Source organism: Myotis myotis, unplaced genomic scaffold (genome assembly GCF_014108235.1).
Source record: "Myotis myotis isolate mMyoMyo1 unplaced genomic scaffold, mMyoMyo1.p scaffold_m19_p_12, whole genome shotgun sequence".
NCBI classification, from domain to species: domain Eukaryota; kingdom Metazoa; phylum Chordata; class Mammalia; order Chiroptera; family Vespertilionidae; genus Myotis; species Myotis myotis.
In genome coordinates this window covers 71,137,731-71,158,571 of record NW_023416316.1, presented here as the reverse complement: position 1 = coordinate 71,158,571, position 20,841 = coordinate 71,137,731, and the positions used below count along the sequence as shown (strand labels likewise).

General features: G+C 54.7%; 2 protein-coding genes across 6 annotated transcripts in view; one reads left to right on the top strand and one right to left on the bottom strand.

Annotated features, from left to right (window-relative positions):
• Positions 1 to 14,992, bottom strand: part of PHF2 (PHD finger protein 2) — an 85,395-nt gene extending 70,403 nt beyond the window's left edge. For all 4 annotated transcript variants that reach the window (XM_036331374.1, XM_036331376.1, XM_036331379.1 and 1 more), the window contains exon 1: positions 14,870 to 14,992. In XM_036331374.1, the coding sequence (XP_036187267.1) occupies positions 14,870 to 14,967 (98 nt within the window). In that variant the 5' untranslated portion in view covers positions 14,968 to 14,992. The remainder of the gene's footprint in view (positions 1 to 14,869) is intronic.
• On the top strand, positions 14,943 to 18,171 carry LOC118667630 (translation initiation factor IF-2-like). Of its 2 annotated transcripts, XM_036331381.1 has the most exons (3): positions 15,049 to 15,379; positions 17,068 to 17,169; positions 17,681 to 18,171. In XM_036331381.1, the coding sequence occupies exons 1-3, from the start codon at positions 15,211 to 15,213 to the stop codon at positions 17,806 to 17,808; spliced, it is 399 nt and encodes a 132-aa protein (XP_036187274.1). In that variant the 5' UTR covers positions 15,049 to 15,210; the 3' UTR covers positions 17,809 to 18,171. The 2 variants fall into 2 exon arrangements, with proteins under 2 accessions (XP_036187273.1, XP_036187274.1); XM_036331380.1 differs by having other exon boundaries at positions 14,943 to 15,379; positions 17,068 to 18,171.
• The last annotated feature ends 2,670 nt before the right edge of the window (positions 18,172 to 20,841 follow it).

The window sequence follows — 20,841 nt, the reverse complement described above, 5'->3', positions numbered from 1 at the left end:
TCTACTGGGATCAACAGGAGGAGGTGAGTCAGGCTTTCCTGTCTCCTTATGGCATCTGGACTTCTCCTGGGCCCCCAGGTTGATGGTCACCAGAGGCAACAGACCTCCCACCCAAGTGGATGAGCAGCTAAGGGCCGCAGTGGGTGGAAGCGCAGCACCCAGTGACCCGAACTACAGGAGGTGCCAAAACGGGGACAAGTTTCCAGCAAGTACTAACTGCAACTGATCCACTCTGTTCAGGGCACGGGGTCCTGATAGAAACAAGGAAACCTCCGTGACACCGTTGTCCGGAGTTGCCCACCAGGACAGCCATCCACTTGACTGTAGGCTTCAAGGACCCTATAGCAACCTCAGGGATGACCCCAGACCCAGAAAACAGAAGAGGAGGAGCCCTGCTAAACAGAAGGCTCAGGAACACAGAGCCAGGGGGCAGCTCGCCCAAGAGGTTGGATGGTTGGTAAATGAGCAACCGGGAAAACGTGCAGTCCTGCGGGCCGCCCTGCACACGACCACTCAAACAGGTGAGCTACCAGCTCTCAGAGACTCACAGGACCAGTCCTGTGGGGTGGAAATAAAACCAAGTCAGGACAATGGTCGGTGAAGTGGAGAAACTGGGTCAGCTTCAGGACATTGATCTTTTGTTTGATGGAATACCTTGTAGGAGCCCCAGGTCCACCAAGAACAAGGCATCTTTGTAGGGAAGGGTAATGTGGGGAGGCACAAACTTTCAGCTACAAGACAAGTAAGGTCTGAGGATCTGATGGGCAGCATGAGGACTAGAGTTCATAACCTTATACTATATACAGGGCACTTACACTATATACAGAGAACCACCACTTGGAAAGCCAAAGCCCTTGCCCACTGTGGAGCCACCCCATTTCCCCAACCAGGAGGACCAAGACAGTGTGAGCTCAGCGTCCCCACCAAAGAAAAGGGTGAGCTGATGAATGGGACGGTGGGCATCCTTCCACGATGTACAAAGGCATCAAATGATCACGATGCACACTTCACACACATTACAATTTCATTTGTCAATTATACTTCAATAAAGCTGAAAAAATAAAACTAAATCTTGTCAACCGTGTAAAAAAAAGAACAGAACAGGGCCTCTTTGGACTCGCCCCTATATGGTGCAGCCAGCCACGTGGACACGCAGTGTAAAGCATGTGTGTCCGGTGCTGTATCTGCAGCCACATACATCCTCGTGCAGCACAAGGGGCACTGGCATGCTCAGACAGGGCATGTGCACATGCAGACACGGCGTTCCCAGGGCATCCCAGGGTGGGCACTGTCACACCACGAATGTGCTCAGAAAATACTTTCTGTGACACGAAACCCTAAATTTCTCAAGGGTCACCTTACTAGTATATTTCCAGAATTCTTTCCTGTTGTTCCCAAAGTAGATCCAATTGGAAGTGGCTCCCCATATATGTTGAACTTAGGTTGCCCTACTCTCTCCCTTCAGGTGGCGCATCTGTAAATAATAATTTAGTATCTGTAAGTATCTGAATGTCTAAGAGTAGCCATTCAGTATCTAAAGCAATGGTTTGAAGGCCCCTGCAGGAGGACTCCCTTCTACAGTGTTTGACATCTCAGACTGGAACTGGTCCGTGCCTCAGCCTGTCTGGGAAGGCTGGTGTCTGCTCAGCTCTCTCCAAGGACCCCCACTGGGGTCAGATCCCCCTCGGCTTGCAAACCACACATTCTGTGGCAAGAGGCCCCACATGTTCTCCCATGTTCTCCCCTCGTGTGGAGTTCAGCTGCCAGTCTACAGCAGGGAAACGCCAGGACACACTGGATGAATGTGACGTGGCTCATAAGCCCGTGGTGCCCTCCAAAGCTGGCTGTGCACCTGGGTCCCCACGTAGGGTGCGACACTTGAGCATGAGCGTGCCTGGTGGCAAGACGGTTCTGCTGCTCTGGGAAACGGTCATGGGGCTTCGGCTGCTCCCCTTAGTGCAGTGGTGGCTCCATCCCAACCCATCAGCCTGAGGCGCCCACCCCTGGGGTGGCCCCAAAGGAGGGGAGGGGCTCTGACGGGGCAGGGCCATAGGGGCCTAAAACGATACCTGCACAGGGACCTCAGGGTAGCTCTGGCCATGGGTGCGGAGGGGCCCCTTCCCAGCAGACAGACTGCTGGCTAACGTGCATTACTGGGGGTCACATCAGAAGGGGGGTGCCAGAAGGGCAAAGACACCCAGCCCAGCCTTTAGAGCAAGGGGTCCTAAAGTGGACATCCCCTTCCCGTCCCTGGTGATTGTGAGTGGGAGAAGCTCGGCCACAGTGTCTATAAAACCAGAGTCCACAAAGCCTGTGCCATGGGAGGCTGGGCTGGGTGACCTCTGAACTCTGACAATATTACTTTTTATTATAAAAGTAATTTTATGCTCCTGAAAAACAAGATGGAAAGTAAAGGAAGTACAAAAGCAGTAGGAAAAGCAACACTCTTAGCCCTTTTAGCACACTGGCCTCTTTCCTTCCAGGGCGTTTCTGTCTCAACTAGTTAGTACCAACTCTCATGCTATATAAATAATGCTGTATCTTGCCTTTTCCCCATTCAATTTTATAACAAACATTTTCATTTACCACTAAAACCTGACTGTAAACATCACTGCTGGTCACTGCATAATTCTCTATTGTGTGAGTAATCATAATTTACTTAATCGTTCCCTCAACTCTATCATCTAAGAGTCCAGAATCCTTGATATAGTAAGTAAGTGGGTAAATGTCTCTATGTTTTTAAACCTGTTCCACTGGTTTTTTTAACAGACATTCCAGATAGAGAAATAGTTGCTTTAAATCAGAAGCAGGTTTCGGAGCATCTATCCCAGCAGCTGTGTACAGATGTACAGCTGTGTGGAAGCTCTGGGAATTACAGCCTTCCCCCTGGAATAAAAATCCCAAGAGACTCACAAAATCACTGGGAAGACAAATTTGACCCAAGAGCAAATGCAGTCCAAGGTCATATAAACAGAAGTACTGACTCTAGGCCAATGGAGGTGAGGCTTCTGTCCACAGGCTCCACCACACCCCTGAGGACATCAACCTGGGGGCAGCCCCAGAGAAAAAGGCAGGTGGCTCTCCACAGAGGGTGCACCAGGAGAAGGAGGGACGCTGCTCTCCAAGGTCCTGTCCCACTGGAGCATCCTATGATCTGTTCTTTGCCTCCCCTGCCCAGAAGGACAAGAAAAGCAAAGATTAGGATATGGAAACCGGGACGGGCTCTGGCTGAGCCCTGCCCTAGACCCCCAGCTGCAGGGGGTGGACCTGGAGCAGGAGCAGCACTGTGGCCCCCTGGGGCGAGCGCCTTCTGATGGGCCCCCAACTCCAAGGGCTCCCGGGGCCATGAGGCTAGGAAGGCACAAGCTGGGCCTCTGGGACACTTCAACAGCCGTCAGCACCAGCCGAGGGGGTGCGGGCGAAAGGACATGAGCTGTGCCAGACCACCTCCAGCCCAGCAGCCCGTGCCTGCAGCTCCCGAGCTGCCCTGAGCACCAGTGTCCCATCCCCACATCGGGACCCCACTGGCTCAGAGCCAACTGAGGACAAGATGAGGCGCACACAGACCTCATGCACAGGGAGCACCAGGGCCCTCCATCCACTGAGCGTACTCACCGACAGATACCGGAGAGCACAGCATTATGCCTCACCCATAAGCCCCACCCTGAAGATGGGACACTTCCAGAAGGGCCTGGAAGGATTCTCTAGCCAAGCAGTGAGTAAGAAGGGCAGACTGCCAAGTGTCGCTGGGTGACTTCACCAGGAGCCTTCTCCTTCACTACCTAGCGGTGCATGCCCGTCACACCGACAGGCCAGTCCAGGAGTGACTGCGCCCCCCGAGGAGCGGACACGCAGGTGCATCCTCCTGCATCCACTGGGACAGAGGCCCCAGCACAGGGGCTGTGGCTCAGGGATCCCCGGGAGTTTAAGACCTTCCTGGAGTCCTGGAGTGTCAGGAGTGACGTGTGAGCCTGGAGACAACCTGGCCAGCTCTGCGGCCCCTCAGGTCTCCAGTGACCAGCTCAGACGGAGGCTGGTGGGCTGGCTCCGGACTCATAGTTTCAATGGGGGAGCATGCCTTGGGACCTCTGAGAGCTGGCCAGGCCCCCGCATGACACAGGGGCCCCACGGAAAACACAAGCAGGCCAGCCGGGAAGGGCCCCAGCAGGGTGACGTGCAGGCCTGTACTCGGACAGGCCTCAGGCCTCCTCCTCCTTTCCCCAGAACCACAGTCCAGCTGGCCACAGCCCTCCCTGCAGGTGGGCAGTCAGGCCACACACTGAGGGTCCAGTCCTTCTGCAAGGACACCTCAGGGTCTGCAAAGAGCACCAGGCCAGGCTGAGAGAGGATACTGGTGTGGAGCCTCCCTCCATTTCCTGTTTGTGAAAGAGGGGCTTGGATCAAGTGCTCCCCGAGACGTCCCCCTTGCACATCCTGCTCCCACAGTGCACCTGGAGGGCAGGGGCCAGAGTGGACAGCATAACAGGTGCTCCTGGATCAGTGGGCGGAGTTTCCACCCTAGCCAGCAGAAGCCCCAGCCTCAGTGTCCACAGAGCCCCCAGCCTCAGTGTCCACAGAGCCGGCTCGAGAAACCCTGATCTAAATGCATATTAGTTCCCCTGATGTGCCTGGTTTGGGGCCAGTTTCCGTTATTAAAGTTATTTCTGAAACTGAACCAAAACTTGCCTGCCTCCTCCCAGCTTTAACCCAGCACCAGGTTCCTTCCCACCTGAGGCAGGGGCAGCTGCCGAGGACCAGCAGGGGGAGAACCTCACGTGCTCTCTGGTCCCACCCCTGCCCACTTCTATTCCCGAGGAACACGGCCTCCACAGAGGGGAGAGGAAACCACGGTGCGGAGAGCTGGAGAAGAACGGGAGGTGTGGGACTGGCTCAGAGTCGGGCCCGGGAGGCGGCTTCACAGCTGCCTGCTCCAGGGTCTCCCCCCCCAACCCCCCAGATGGCCGGAGAGACTTCCGGCCTGAACCCCCTTGGTCACTGCCAGCACTACCTGCAGGGCTCCACGGAGATCTCAGGGGGCTGTGGGAGTCATGGGGGGGGGGGGGGCAGTGGAGTACACACTGGGCAGATCTGGGCTGAGGACAGAGGCACTTCTCACTGTCCTTTGAGGCAGGAAGCCAAGTAAAAGGTTCTCAGAGCCCTAGACCTGCACCCAGTTGCAGCTCAGAGGAGGGGGGAGATGTGGCTGAGCCCCTAGATGTGTGATCACACACTGCCTCTCACACTCACCTCCATGTCTGGGGCCAGGACCGAAACACAAATGCCTGATCCCTGCACAGTAGGTAGGTGGCAGGGATCTTGGCAGGCAGGGGCCCAGGTGCACCAGGACCAGAGCAGGGCCGGCTATACAAACCGGGATCAGGGAGTCACCATGACGACATGGGCCCTGGGAACCTCGAGGCCAAACAGCAGGTGATACTGCCACCCTCCAGCAGCGCGGTGGAGCTCAGGGCAAGAGCAACATAAGGCTGACTCTGACCTTCCCAGGGGGCAGGCAAGGTGGAGTGCCAGACATGCTGTTGGTCTCTAGGCCCCGCCCCCCAGGGCCTCTAGCTGGTCTCTGGGCCCCTAGCTGGCCTCTGGTCTCTCTCCATCCTGCCCCCTCATACAGGGCACACAGCACTCCGAGAGAACCTGGTAAACTACAGATGCCGCACCCCTGTCTGGATGCAGCACTGAGGATAAAACGGGAGCTCCCACTCCTGGCCTACAGCCCAGGCTCCCACCGCATCTGCGCTGTACTCTGAGTCACCTGTGGCCACCGCCCTGCTGCCCCAGCCATGAGGGTGCCCGGCACTGTCTCCGGGCCGGCCGCTGGCATGTGCTGCCCAGTGGTGCAGGGACCCACTGTCTTCCTCGGAGCCCTGAACCCCAAGATGCTAAGCTGGACAGACTCCCTCACGTGGCAGGCGAGATGCCAACCCCATGACTCCCACCGCAGCCTACGTGCAACGCCCCGGCCTTCCTGAGACTGGGGTTCCCAGCCACGTCGGACTCGAATGTGAACACAGTCTGCGACCACAACAGGAACCTCACAAAACCGTCATGGCTGCTCACTATGGCTGTGGCGGGCAGGGAGGTTCCCCAGGTCTGAGCAAAGCCCCACAGACCACTTGTCAGCGGGTGACCCAGGCCGGCTGCTGGCCCTCCCCCAGAGAGGGCCTCCTCAGAAGAGGCAGGTCCGGTGCCCCTGGGAGCTGATGAGAAAAGAGGAGGCGGTGACCGTGAGCAAGTGCCTACACTGGGTGCGAACGAGCGGCAGGAAACGCCCCTCCTCTTTTTATGAGCTGCAACTCCAAAGCAGAGCGGCAGAGGTGAGCTGGAGTGGTTCTACATGCCAGGAAAGAGACTCCACAGCACTCATGGCAACTAATCCTCCAAGTTCCAGAAACGTAAGCAGAAGGTTTAGGGAGAACCCACGTGACGTCCTAACATGCACCCCTGTGTGGCTTCATGTGGTACCACGGGGTCCTCTCCCCAAGGTGTCTGGGGAGCTCTCAGGAAGTCTTACCCGCCCCTGCCCAGCCTTGCTCACTTGGGAGGCAGACTGAATCCGCCGGTAGTTTCTAGAATTTGTCAGGATGCCACACATCATGCTGCACCAGAACCCCAGGCCTCATCTCTCCCGCAGGAACATGGGGCCTGAATCCCCAAATCGGTGTCATCTCTCCAGCAAAGGCAGGTCAGCCAGGAGATGTATCCCATGTCCTGCTGGGACACACTCAGGTTCCACTTTCTCGCTGCCCTTCCGGCCCAGCCCCGTTTGTTGGAGATTTGCACCCACACGCGGCCTTAATAGGGCTTCTAAGGGTAAAGCAAAATAAGGGGCAAATGCGCAAAGTTACAAGATCTTCAAGTACCAGAGTTCACACAGCCAGGCTATGGGCTACTCATCTGCTGCTCTGGGACTGCCAGCTGCAGGGGTGGAGGAGTGTCAGGGACCCAAGCTGAGTCTGGCTACCCCAGGGATCAGCACTGATGGGGCTCAGACCTCTCCAAGGCCCATCCAGACATTCACATTGTCCCACTCTCTGGCACTGTGGGACATGTGCCCAGTCCACGGTGTGTCGGGTGTAAGGTTCACTCTGCACCTCTGTTTGAAGCAGAAAATGGCACCCCAATTGGGGAATCCAGGCTGGGGTGCAGGCACAAGGCCAGAGGCTGCCCAAAGAGAACAGCTGACCATCCTGCAGTTAGGGTCCCCCGGGACCAGCCTGCCCTCTGGGGTCCCTGGCGCCCCCCATCACTCTCATCAATGCAGAGGCACTGGGGGCGGGGAGGGCGGCGCTGGGAAGACACGCCACAGCCGTCCCAGCCTCTCACATTGTCCTGTAAACCTCCATGTGCTGGTCTCTCCGGCCTCAGTTTGCCGGTCCTCCCAATCAGAACAGGGCAATGGGAAGGCCAAGGTCATGTCAGCACACCCAGCAGCGGTCCCTGATCGACCCCGGTCAGGGTGAAGGAGACGGGGACCCACATATAATACAAGGAGTCCCCACATGTGGAGGGAAAATGCCTAGCAGGGAAGTGACAGAGGCAAAGCTCAGCAAACACTTACGGTTAGAAAGGAGAGCAGCACCCCTCCCCAGGCATGCAGACACGCTCTGGTCACAGGGCACCCACAGGAGAGCAGCTGCGCATGTGCCCACCCCAGCAGGTGCATGGACACCTGCGCCCCGCACGTGTCTGGTTCTGGAAATTCCTCTGCCACACGTTAAAAGGTGATGCGCTTTAAAAGGGTTAAAGTGCCAGCAATAAACAATCCTCAAAGGAAATTACAAAAATGATCCCACTTGCAATTGCATCCAAAGGAATAAAATACCTAGGGATAAATTTAACCAAGGAATGAAAGACTCATATAATAAAAACCATAAAACATTGCTGAAAAAAGTCAAAGACCTAAATCTAAATACATGGGAAGACATCTGTGCTCGTGGATCAGAAGACAACATTGTTAACATGTCAGTACTACCCTAAATGGCCTACGCTGCAATCTTCAATGCAATCCCTGTCAAAATTCAACAATCCTTCCCGCGGAAATGGAGAAGCCAATCCTCAACGTCACAGGGAATTGCAAGAAGCCCTGAAAAGCCAAAACAATATTTTTTTAAAAGCTCAAAGTTGGAGGTCTCCCGATTCCTGATTTCGGAACTTACAAAGCTACAGTAATGAAAACAGCATGGTACTGGCATAAGTGGAGACATACAGACCAATGAAATGGAACAGAGTCCAGAGACCATGCGTATGGTCAAACGATATTCAACAAGGCCACCATAGTTTTTATAGTTTTTATTGAATGGGTCTTTCATAGGGAAAGATAATTCTTTTCAACAAATGGTGCTGGGGCAACTGGATATCCACATGCAAATAAATGACGTTGAATCCCTACCTCAAATCACATACAAAAATGAACTGAAAATAAATTTCAAAAAAAAAACTGAATATAAGAGCTAAAACTATAAAACTCTTAGAAAAAGGCAAAGGGGTAAATCTTCATGACCTTGGGTTTGGCAATGGATTCTTAGATATTACATCAAAAGGATAAGCAACAGAAGAAAAACTAAAAACTTTTTATACATCAATGGACATTATCACAAAAGTGAAAAAACAGTCCACAAATGGGAAAATATTTACAAATCATGTATCTGATAAGAGTCTAGTGTCCAAAATATATAAAGGATATTTTCAATTCAAAAATAAAAAGACAACCCAATTTACAAATGGGCAAAGTGTTTCAATAGACACTTCTCCAGAGAAGATACACAGATGGACAAGCCCATGAATGCATGCTCCACATCATTAACCACTAGGGAAATGCAAACCAAAACCACCCTGAGGCGCCCCCTCACCTCCACTAGGATGGCTATAATTTTAACAATGGAAAACAGCCAGTGTTGGTGAGGATGAGGAGAAATCAGACCACTCCTCCACTGGTGGTGAGATTGTAAAATGGTGCGGCTGCCGTGGAAAGCAGTTTGTTGGTTTCTCAAAAAGGTAAACATAGAATAACCATATAACCCAACCATTCCTAAAAGAATTAAAAACAGGTCTTCAAACAAATATTGGCATAGCCATAAGTGGAAAACGCCCAAATGTCCATCAACAGGTGAATGGATACACAAGCTGTGGCGTACCCAGACAATACAGCATTATTCCACCATTAAAAAAAATCAATGAAGTTCTGATACATGCTACAACATGGACGAACCGAAAAACACACCATTATGCTAAGTAAAAGAAGCCAGACACAAGAGGTTTTGTACTGTATGATTCCATTTATATGAAATGTCCAGAATAGATAGATCCATAGACACAAAACGGCGGTTGCCCAGGTTTGCGGGAAGAGGAGGGAGAGTTGTTGTTTAATGGGTTTGGGGTGATAAAAATGTTTGGGAACTAGATGGAGGAGATAGTTCCACAACATTTTGAATGCACTAAATGCCATAAACTGTGCACTTAAAATGGATAATTGCATGGTATGTGAATTTCATCCCCCAATTTTTTTTAAAAAAAGATACAAGGCTGGATTCTCCATTTGCCTGGACAAACACCACAGGGACCTTCAATTTTTATGCTCTGAGGTCAAAGCCAGCCATTGATTGGAATTCTATGCTTTTTCATGGATGACCCATCGCTTTGAGGGGAAGTGAACAGGCACTAAATTCTTATTTTTTTCCTCATCCAAGGATATGTTTTTCATTTGTTTGTTTGTGGTTGACTTTAGAGAGAAAAACATCAATGTGAGAGAGAAATATAACATCCATTGGCTGCCTCCCATACGAGCCCTGATTGGGAATCGAACCCACAACCTAGGTATGTTCCCTGACTGGGAATCAAACCTGCTACTTCCTCAACCTTTGGTGTATGAGACAACAGCTGAACCACCCGGCGAGGGCCAGACACTAAACTCTTAACACACAGGGCCAAGCGCCATTCTGGAGTGCACGGTTAGGGCCACACACCAAGCCAACAAGCTGAGAGCCACGGCACGCAGCACTATGGGAATGATGGGGGGGCAAGAGGAGGAGAGGTGCGAAGATGGAGACGCAAATCTAAGCACGAGGCTGGTGGGACATGGGGGCCACCAGAGACACAGAGGCCCTGTCCTCACCTGGAGGCCACCTTCCTGCTGTGAAGTTGTTTCCAACCATGTTGCATGTGTGAAACCATGGACACGAAGGGGGAGGTCAGTACCTGGTATTTGTTCAGGTCCTTGATCCAGAACAACTTAAGCCGGTGCAATCCCTGCCCCTGTCCCCTGGGCGGAGCGTCTACCTCCAGAGGGTGAGGAGGCAGGGCGCCCCCTCCCTGCTGGAAGTGGGAGGGCAAAGGAGGTCACTGCGGGAACCAATAGAGAATGACCTGGGACAAGCCGTGAGACCATGAAGGCCAGCCCCAGGGTGAGCCCTGCAGCACTGTTATCACACTGGTCATTTAGAAGCCAAGTGACCACTCCGCTTTCCCCACACCCGGAATTTAGACGTTAGATTCCTCTAGTTACTAGAGTCTAGTACATTCGATGTGGCACATTATTTCCTGGCTGACACTCACTCCCAACAGCAAATCTGCACATTCTTTGGGAATGAGGCAAGACCTCCAAACCTTTTCCCAAACTCAGGCCATCGGCAGCATACCTGGACCCCACAGGACCCACACAAACGTGGGTTGCAGTGAAAAGGCTCACACCAGCACATTCCCTGCCCAGTATTTTCAATGAAAGCAAACACCCTGGCAATTCCGATAAGCCTAACTCCAAGTGACTCCCTAGGAGACTCACCTCACCTGGGGAGGGTCGGCGGACAGGGCACCTCTGCTCTCCCTCTGGGAGCTAGCCCTCCCCCCTTTGCCCTCCCTCCCCCCCCCCCCAACCTCCTCCAGAACTTCTTAAATTCACAGGAAGAATTTCTCCTTTCAAAATGATTGTTATCTCTAAACATGTCAGGCCACACTCCATCTTCCTGTGGACGGCCCTTCCCTGGTATTTCAGAATCTCAGGTTCTAGGATTTAACTGTCAGATCTAATCACCCAGACTGCACCACTGAAGCTTGACCCCTGGCGGGCCCTCCTTCCCCTGCGAGTGCACACATGCTCCGCTGGCCAACAGAGCTGGCCATGAGCCCCACTGTGTCGCCAGGCACCCATGAGAGCCAAGGACCTCTAGCTGTGGCTCTGCCCCAAGAATCTTAAGGCTGGGTGGGGTGAGAGCTCACAAAGGCAACGAGTCCTGGAGGCGATGGGCACGGAGAAAGGGCCCTGGCAAGGAGGGCAGGCAGAGCCCAGACAGATGAAGAGCACACAGGGATTGGAGGGGATCCACGCCAGAACCTGACCCCTTCTCACCACCCGGGTACCCCCTCCCGCTTCCTACCCGGCACCTCTCACCTGAACAGTGGCTCCTGCCCTGCCCCTGTCACCAACTGTCCCCATGGCAGCCAAAGGGACCTGCCAAATCCTCAGTCCCCTCCCACCACTCCTTTGCTCAGAGCCTCCAACATGGCTGCTGCCTCCTGGCCACACTGCAGGCGGCCCCTGCACTGCCTCCTTGCCCCCGCCCGGCTCCTGCCCCCACGATGCTGCCCCACAACTCTGACAGGCTGGCCAGGCTGGCCTGGGCCTCCCGGTCTATGTTTGACTCCCATAGAAGAAACCCCATAGAGGCACGGAATCTACCGTGTTATTCCAGGAACCCCACAGCCAGTACGGCACCCCACAGAGAACATGCGCCCACAAGTGTTCACTGAGGAATAAATGAAGCTGTGTCACTGCAGGGCTTACACAGCAACTTCAGCTCTCAAACTTTTTAACGTCCACTTTACTGATTGGCCTCCAAGAACCCTTCAGATTCCACAGAACAGGTGACCGAAAGAGGGCCAGGAAGCTGTAGGATGTTTGCTGCTTTAACAGAATCATGCCTGTGTCCCAGAGACAGACAGATACTCTTCACATCAGGGTGGTGACAAGATGAGCCACCAGGGTCATTTCGTAGAGCGAATGGTCCCCAGGCACTGGACACCTCCCACGGGCAAGGCAGAGGGACACGTGGGGTCTGGCTAAGACACAGAAGCTGTCTAGTGCTTGGCCCAAGTGGCTCTGTGGCACCCTAATTGGGGAGGAAGGTCCCCAAGGCCGACGTGGGTCCACACTTCCTACCAAACACACAGAGAAGACACTTGCTCACGAGGTGACTGGCTGCAAACTCCATCTCTTCCTCGTCACAGCCAATTCCCAGGCGAGGCCCAGGCAGTGCCAGTGATGGCTGGGTGGGCTGACAAGGTGCCCCGACTCAAGAGTGACCAGCCACGGCCAAGACGAGCTGGAACATGGACTCCTGGCTTCCTGGCTGACCGTACTGTAGCCCACCCCAGCAGAGAGGCCTCCCCAGGGAACACGGGGAGGGTGCTCGGGGATCACACCCTGGGAACAGGCTCTGCCCCTACAAAAGAGCTGCCCCGACTATGTTCTCGGCTGGCACGCTCCGCTGGCATGAATGTGGGTAGCCTCAGAATCCCCCTTCCAATCCCCTCAAAATGCGGCAGGCTGGAGAGATGTGATCGATCACAGGGGGTGGGGGGCAAGACAGGGCCTATTACTTTAACAGTGATGCTTATTTTCACAGGGACTACCTCTGGCAAATGACACTCAAGTTCTGGAGAGAGAGTAAGGAGACATGAGTGTGAACGGCACTGAGTCCTGGAACAAGAAGTGGGCAGCAGGGAGAAACCTGTCAAATAACCTGCTGACGCCGGCAGTCTGGATGACATGCTGCCCAGTGTTTCTGCCTCAGTTTCCATGCCGGCAGCGTGATCGAGCGAGATGTGAACTTCAGTGGAGGTGAAGGATGGGGAAAGGGCAACTGTACCCTTTTGGTAACTAACTCTTCTCTAAGTCTAAAATTCTCTCAAAATAAAAAGTTACAAAGTATTCAAACTTTTAAAAAGTGAGATGAGCTGTGGAATACTAAGTAAACAGCAGTACCGATGGTAAGAGGATCTAGAAAGAGCAGCGGGCCATCCAGGAATTTCTAGAGATTGGGAAACACGCATCATGTCACACACCTCTCTGTGCCGACGAGGCGGCCTGGCCCAGAGCTGCCAGGGCCCTTCTGTGGGTGGAGGGGGAGGGAACTCCCGGAGGGTTCGCCCTCAGGGCTCCCTTCTGCAAGTGAGTCTTAATAGATGTGGAGAAGACACACCCCCTCTGCAGGGGGAAGGCCCTCTCTGACCCCAGGGCCATCCACATAGGTGGACACAAATCTGTACTGATCAAAGGATCTCTGCCTGTGGGATCAAAGGAAAGACCTCAGACGAGAAATGAGAAATAAGGAGACAAGGCCTCCCAAAAACAGCCCTTTAAGGTGTCAGGATGCACCTCCTCCCGTCCTCTGCCCAGGCCAACCCAGCAAATGCCACCAGCCCCTCAGGCCAGCCGCCAGCTCCAATCCCCTACCTAGCTCAGACCTGGCCTTCCCTTCCCCGTAAGGTGGACAGGGCCCTGGCCAGACAGACAGAGGTCCTCCCAGGCCCTCACACCTCCCCCAACCTGGGCACCCCGGGGGGAGAAACCCCTCACTCGCAGGGCACTGAGGGCCACCTTCTCAGCACCTCTGGACCTGAGGGGACCTGCGGGATCCGATGGCAGCCCTCCCCCTTGGTCCAGCTATGAACTTTGAGGGGATGCCAGTTGGTGGGTGTGCACAGCCCAGTGTTCACACCCCAGGCTCTGCTGCTGGGGGCGTGGGGTGGGGAGGGTCCTCTGCAGCCCCAGGCACCGGAAGGAAGGCAGCCCGGGAGGCCCAGGAGGTCTTGGCAGATGTGCTTGCTTCACGGAGTCCCACCCCCTCCTCGCCGGGTCCCTGTCACAGGGACTCCGGCCTGGCGCTGACCAGTCTGGACAGGTCCTGTCACATCTGGCTGCCAGGCTCCCCCCCTGTGAACTGGCAGGACTCGACCCCACAGCCATGGGGATCAGGGACCACCCACTGGCACATGCCCTCTCTGGCCCCCTGACCTGATCTTGGTGGCCTCGGAGGGCACAGGGCCCTGGCCAGCCTCCGGCCGGTGCTGCAGAGGCCCAAACCCATGCAAACCTGTTGGAGCAGTTCGGGCAGCAGTGCCACCTCCTCTCCCTCCCCCTCCACTTACTTCTGGGTGGGAAGGGACCTCGGCTTTTGGAAACTAGGCGCAGGGCCAGGTCATGGCCACGGGCAAGAGATAAGCTTCAGGTCCCCAACCCCATCTTCCTCGGAGGAGAGCGTGAGGTCCCCGTCACACCGGGGTGTCCCCGCCGGGAGCAGAGGAGAGGGGCGGGGGGCCGTGCCGGCCAGCGAGGAGGCGGCCAAGCCGCAGCACCCACCCGCAGACACCCTTCTGTCACCCACTCCCCCGGGGCGAGCAGGCCGCCGGGACCGGGGCCGCGGGGCCGGGAAGGGGTCCCGCCCGCCAGGACGAGGCCGGGCGCTCTGGCCGCGGCGCTGGGTGGGCGCGCCGGCCGCCCCCTCCCCGGGCCCGCGTCCGCCCAGCCCCGCCGCGTCCGAGCCGCCGCTCGCGCCTCCCCGGGCCGCGCGGGGAAAGTTCCTGCAACTTCGCGGGGGAGGCGGCGGCCGGCCTGGGCCTCGGAGCCGGCCTGCGCCCCGCGGTCAGGCGCCAGGCCGCCGGCGCCCCAACTCCCCGCCCGGCCCGCCGGCCCCCGACCCGCTTTGTGCGCGGCGACGAGGGGCGCCCGCAGGCCTGGCCCCCGCCCCGGGCACAAAAGGGCGCGCGGCCGGCGGGCGGCGGGGCCGGGCCTGCGAGGCGCACGGGCCGGGCCGGGCCGAGCCGGGGCCGGGGCGGCGACCCGGGCCGGCCACCTCACCTGCCGTGGAACCAGTCCTTGCAGGCGTCGCACTCGATCATGAAGCGGGTAACGTCGTAGGGCAGCCGGCAGACGCAGTACACCGGCACCGTCGCCATGTTCGCGCCGCCCGCCCGCCCGCCGCCCGCGCTGCGCTCCGGGTCGGGCCGGGCGGGCCGGGCCGGGCGGGGGCCGGGCGGGCCGGGGCCGGGGCCGGGGACGGGCCGGGGGAGCACGACAGCCCGCGCGTACCCGCGGCGCGTCCACACAAAGCGGGGCGCGCGCAGGCCCGGGAGCCGCCCGCCGGCCCGGGGCGCAGGGCGCGAGTGTGCGCGGGGCCGGCGTGCGGGACACAAAAGGGAATGGACGCGCGGGGGCGGCGAGCGGCGGGCGGGGAGCCGCGGCCCCACCGAAGGGACCCCCGGCCGCCGAGCGGCCTCTACGTCAGCGCCCCGGGTGGCGCCGCCTCCGCCTGCGGCCTGGCCGCCGCTCCTGCCGCGGAAGGCGGGCCGGGGACCTGCCCGGGAGAAGGTGGGCCGGGGACCCCGCTGGGGGACAGGGGGACCGGGGACCCCTCCGAGGGAGAAGGCGGCCTCGGGGTCCGTCCTGGGCGAAGGCGGGTCCGGACCCCGGTTAGGGAGAGAAGGTGGGTCGGGGGCCCATGGGGAGAAGGTGGGCTTGGAGACGGGCCTGGGCAGCTCTCTGGGGGAGAAGGTAACGGGGGACCCTCCGAGGGAGAAAGTGGGCCCGGGGACCCGCGGGGAGCGGGGAGAAGGGAGACCCCCTGCAGGAGAAGACGAACGCGTGCCCTGCCAGGAGAGGGTGGCCAGGGTGTTATGGGGGGAACATGGGGAGGGACCTGCAGGGAAGGGGGCCGGGGGCACTGGGCGGGGGTGAGAGGTGGGCTGGGGGTACAGGAAACCCCGAGTGAGGGGTGAGGCCCCAGCGGATGTCCTTTCCCATGAAAAGGTAGAGGAGACACTGCTTGGCTCTAACTTTGTTCTGACTCGGCAGCGGGCAGAGGGCTCCTCCAGTCCCTTCCTCACTGCTCCCTTTCCTCCTGCCTCCCCCCTCATTCCTGGCTGAGGACACCCCGTCCTCCCTTCTACTGCCCCCGGACTTCCCTGATGCTCAGCTCCAGGGGGCAGGAGCACTGGCACAGGTCAGCTCTGTAAAAAGGGAGCGAGTATCCAAAGCTGAGCTGCCCAGGAACGCTGGTCAGGGCCCCCAGGCCTGGGTGACCTGAGGGTGGGGAGGGCAGCAGGTGCTCTGTCCGTGTTTGTGTCCCAGATGACAGCCCCATTGGTGGCTTAGGAGGAGGGGGTGTAGAGGTGCTGTGGACCCCAGCCTTTGCCCTGAAGTACTCCTCCCCCTCACCTGGCTGGTCAGGGTCTTTGGCATGTATGGGCGGCCGCTCCGCTGGCCGGGACCTTTTCTCAGGTGTCCTTCCGCAGACCCTGCCTGGCCCTCCCAGCTGCTGTGTCCTCCGTGCCCTTCGCAGGGGCCGGAGCAGAGTGGGCCCCTAAATTGGAGTAAGGAACCTGTGTGCGCTCCCTCACCCTGTCCCATCTTGGCCACTGCAAACTCAGAATTACAGACCCAGAGCAGGAAGTCTGGTCCAGACCATCCCACAGCAGCATCCTTGATGGGCCCTCGGCCTGCGACCAGCAGCCTCTCAGGGCCACTTGCAGGCAGATCAGTTGAAGTCTTCACTCCAAATTGAGTCAAAATCTGCCCTCACATAGTCAGCCATCCTCCCCCAATAGGGCCCCGCAGCAGTGCCTTAGCTGGGAGGTACAAGCATGAGGAAGATGAGACTGGAGGAAGGGGAGGCAGGAGAGGGATAAGCCTCCTCCTCCACCCTTTCACACCTTGGTGAGCTGCTGAGGGTCTGGAGCTAAGGCCTTCCAACCTGAATTCCAGCTGTCACCCTCCCTCCTTCCTCCTTCCTCCTGGGGACAGCCTGTATGGCTCTGAAAGGGAGTAACTCTTGGACCACTGACTCCCTGAAGTGAGCTAGGGCAGATAAACAGTGCTCAGCCTGCAGGTCAGAGTCTGTAAGGAGGCCGAGAGACCCTGCCTGGGCACTTCCATCACCTTCCCCTCCAGCGGTGTGGTCCACGGAAGCTGGAAACTTCTGGAGGCTACTGTGTACAGAGGAAGCCATCCTGACTGGGCATCCTCGTCTCTGACACTTCCATTTCTTTGTTTACAAATAGTGATCGTCACCCAGCATTTATCGGGTGCACTGTGCTCAGTTCTTCCCAGACCGGACCACTCTCACCAGCTGCTTCCAAAGCACTTAGAACCTCCCCTGGGTGGTGAGTACACAGTCAGCACTCACATAACACCGTGGGTGTTACTGCTGCCACTTTGGAGATCAGTATCTAGATGGGTGTCATGGCTGGGTAGGATTGGTGCCATTTCCAGAAGTGAAAACTGAGGCTCAAAAGAGTTAAAATGCTTCATGAAGGAGGTCAGCTGGCTGGTGAGGTGGGGGAGCAAGACAGGAACCCAGGCCAAACCCAAAGCCTATGCTGCACCCCCTGGCCACCCTCAGGGAGCCCTAAACACACACAACAGCTGGGAGCCTGTAATCCCACCCGTGGTTCACTGCTGACACTGGAGAACGGACCTGCATCTGGAAGTGTCAGTGAGACTCTGCTGTTATTCAGAGCTCTTCCACGGCTGTCTGCTGACCACAGACTGAAATAAGCCCAGACATGGGTCCCAAGCTCTCCCTCTATTGGGCTTCTTCTCTCTATAACTTTCCTGTTCTCTCCCATCAGAGAGTTTTCCTCTTCTCCAGGTTCACCCTCATTTCTTCAGCAGGTCTGGAGCACCTGCGTGTGCCCAGCAGTGCTGTAGCTGCGTGGTGGCCCCTGTGGAGCTTGTACTGCAGTAAAGGGAGACCCACACATATGCAAGTACTAGTGGACTGGGTGCCACCATGTCCTTAGGACACCAGCCCAGGGTGGGCAGTGGACAGAGGTGACCTGGGAGCAGAGGCCTGGACCAGGCAAAGCCACACAGAAGGGAGAGACGGCAAAGGGAACTTCCTCATAGGGATCCAGAAAGGAAGGGGCTGGTGGCTTCAGAGACCCAGGTGTCCTCTCTGGCCATAGGCATACCTGGAATTCTGCTGCCCTGAGCGTGGTGGCCGCTCCACATGATCTGCCATTGCCTCAATACCCACCCACCAAGTCTGCTCCATCCCCCAGGGCGCAGCACCCGGGATTCTTTGAGCATCTAGACCAGCCGTGGACAAACTACTGCCCGCGGGCTGGATCCTGCCCGTTTGAAATGAATAAAACTAAAAAAAAAAAGACCGTACCCTTTTATGTAATGATGTTTACTTTGAATTTATATTAGTTCACACAAACACTCCATCCATGCTTTTGTTCCGGCCCTCCAGTCCAGTTTAAGAACCCATTGTGGCCCTCGAGTCAAAAAGTTTGCCCACCCCTGGGCTAGACCTCACCACCCACCCCAAGTGGCCTGCCTTGCTTCAGGGTAAGGGGGTGGGCTCTCAAGCATGTGGTCCCTCTGCTGCCCTTCACCCTGGTGCTCCAAGAAAGCACAGCTGTGGCACTGCATCCAGTTGTGAGCATCTGAGACCAAGACCTGTTATTCACCTTGTTGCCCAAAGGAAAACAGCATTTTCTATTACATGTTCATTCAGTCAGTCACTCAACAAATTGTACTGAATGCTAGTGCAGAGATTTTTAAAATTGTGGTAACATACACCATAAAATTTACCATTTTAACTGTTTTTAAGTGTGCTGCTCTGTGGCATTGAGTACATTCACATTGTTGTGCAATCATCACTGTCACCCAGCTCCAGACATCTTCCCAAACTGAAACTCGTCCTAGTAAACACTAACTCCCCATTACCTCCTCTCCCTGGCCCCTGGATACCACCATTCTACTCTCTATCTGTATGAATTTGACAGTGCTGGCTACCTCATATAAGTGCCATCATACAGTGTTTGTCCTTTTATGACCGGCTTATTTCATGTAGCCTAATGTCCTCAAGTTCATCCATGTCAGAGCATACAATCGATTTTGTATGTATATACTAGTACTAGAGGTCTGATGCATGAAATTCATGCAAGAGCCTTGGCCCCAGTCCCCCACCCGCTGCCCAGGCCGGGGGCCTCTGCCGCCTCTGCCTCGGCCCGCTGCGGCTTTGTCCAGGAAGGAAGGACAGCCAGTCTAAGTAGCATATTACCCTTCTATTATTATAGATCATTTGGTTTATCCATTCTCTGTTGATGGATACTTTGATTATTTCCATGTTTTGGCTCTAGTGAATTATTCTGCTATGAACATGGGTGTACAAATATCTGTTCAAGTCCCTGCTTTCACTTCTTTTGTGTGTACATACACCCAGAAGTGGAATTGCTGAACCATATGGTAGTTCTATTTTTAACTGTCTGAGGAACCACATACTGTTTCCCACAGCAGCTGCACCTTTTCACATTCCCACCAGCAGTGCACAAGGGTTTTCATTTCTCCACATCCTCATCAACACTTATTTTCTCTCTCTTTTTTTTTTTTTGTTGTGTTTGTGTGTGCGTGTTTGTTATTATAACCATCCTAATGTGTGTGAAGTGGTATCTCATTGTGGTGTTTTTGCTTTGTTTTGTTTTTTGGTTCCACTGAAACTCCATAATCATTGTGATTTTGATTCACATTTCTCTAATGATTAGTGACATTGAGCATCTTTCATGTGCTTATTGGCCATCTACATATCTTCTTTTCTTCTTCCCCCTCATGTTTCCTTCTAAGAGTTTTATCATTTCAGCTCTGAAATTTAGGTCTTCGATCCATTTTGAATTTTGTATATGGTGTGAGGTAAGGGTCCAGCTTCATTCTCTTGCATGTGGATAGCTGGTTTTCCCAGCATTATTTGTTGAAAACACTGCCCATTCCCCATGGAATGATCATGAGAGCCTTGTCAAAAATCATTTGACCATATGGGGAAGGGTTTATTTCTGGGCTCTTTATTGTATTTTATTCATTTGTATGTCTATTTTTATGGTAGTACCACACTTTGAAATCAGGAAATATGAGTCCTCCAGCTTTATTCTTCTTTTTCAAGATTGTTTGACTTACATTTTTGTATGAATTTGAGGATTGGCTTCTCTATTTCTGCAAAGGGCTATTGGAATTTTGACAGGGATTACATAGAACCCAGTAGATGGCTATGGGTAGTCTTGGCATCTTAAATATTATTTTATGATTCATGAAAATGGGTTGTTTTTCCATTTGATGTGTCTTCTTTAATTGCTTTCAGCAATAATTTGTAGTTTTCAGTGTATAAGTCTTTCATCTCCTTGGTTAAGTTTATTCCTAGATATTTTATTTTTTTGATGATACTGTAAATGGAATTGTGTTCCTAATTTCCCTTTGGGTTTATTCTTAGTGTGTGGAAACAAAACAGATTTTTGTGTGTTGATCCTACAACTTTGCTGAATTTGTTTATTCTGTTTTTTTTGTGGAATCTTTAAGTTCCTAAATCTTGATGATTTCCCATAAGATCATATCATCTATGAACAGAAATAATTTTGCTTCTTATGTTCTAATTTTAATAACTTTTCTTTCTTTTTCTTGCTCAATTGCTCTGAACTTTCAATACTATGTTAATAAAGTGGGGCATCTTTCTCTTGTTCCTGATTTTAAAGGAAAAGCTTTTTTCTTAGTTTTCACTGTTATGACGTTTGCTTAGGCTTTTCCACATATATCTTTTACTATTTTGAAAAGTGTTTTCTATTTTTTTTTTAATCCTCACCCGAGGATATTTTCCCATTGATTTTTAGGGAGAGTGGAAGAGAGAGGGAAAGACAGAAAGAAACACCGATGTGACAGAAGCACATCGATTGGTTGCCTTCTGCACACGCCCTGACCAGGGCCAGGGCCAGGGAGGAGCCTGCAACCGAGGTACATGCCCTTGACCAGAATTGAATCCAGGACTCTTCAGTCAATGCTCT

Coding starts and splice junctions, on each gene's coding strand:
- LOC118667630 (XM_036331380.1), top strand. CDS start 14,966: ATGTTCGCGCCGCCCGCCCGCCCGCCGCCCGCGCTGCGCTCCGGGTCG.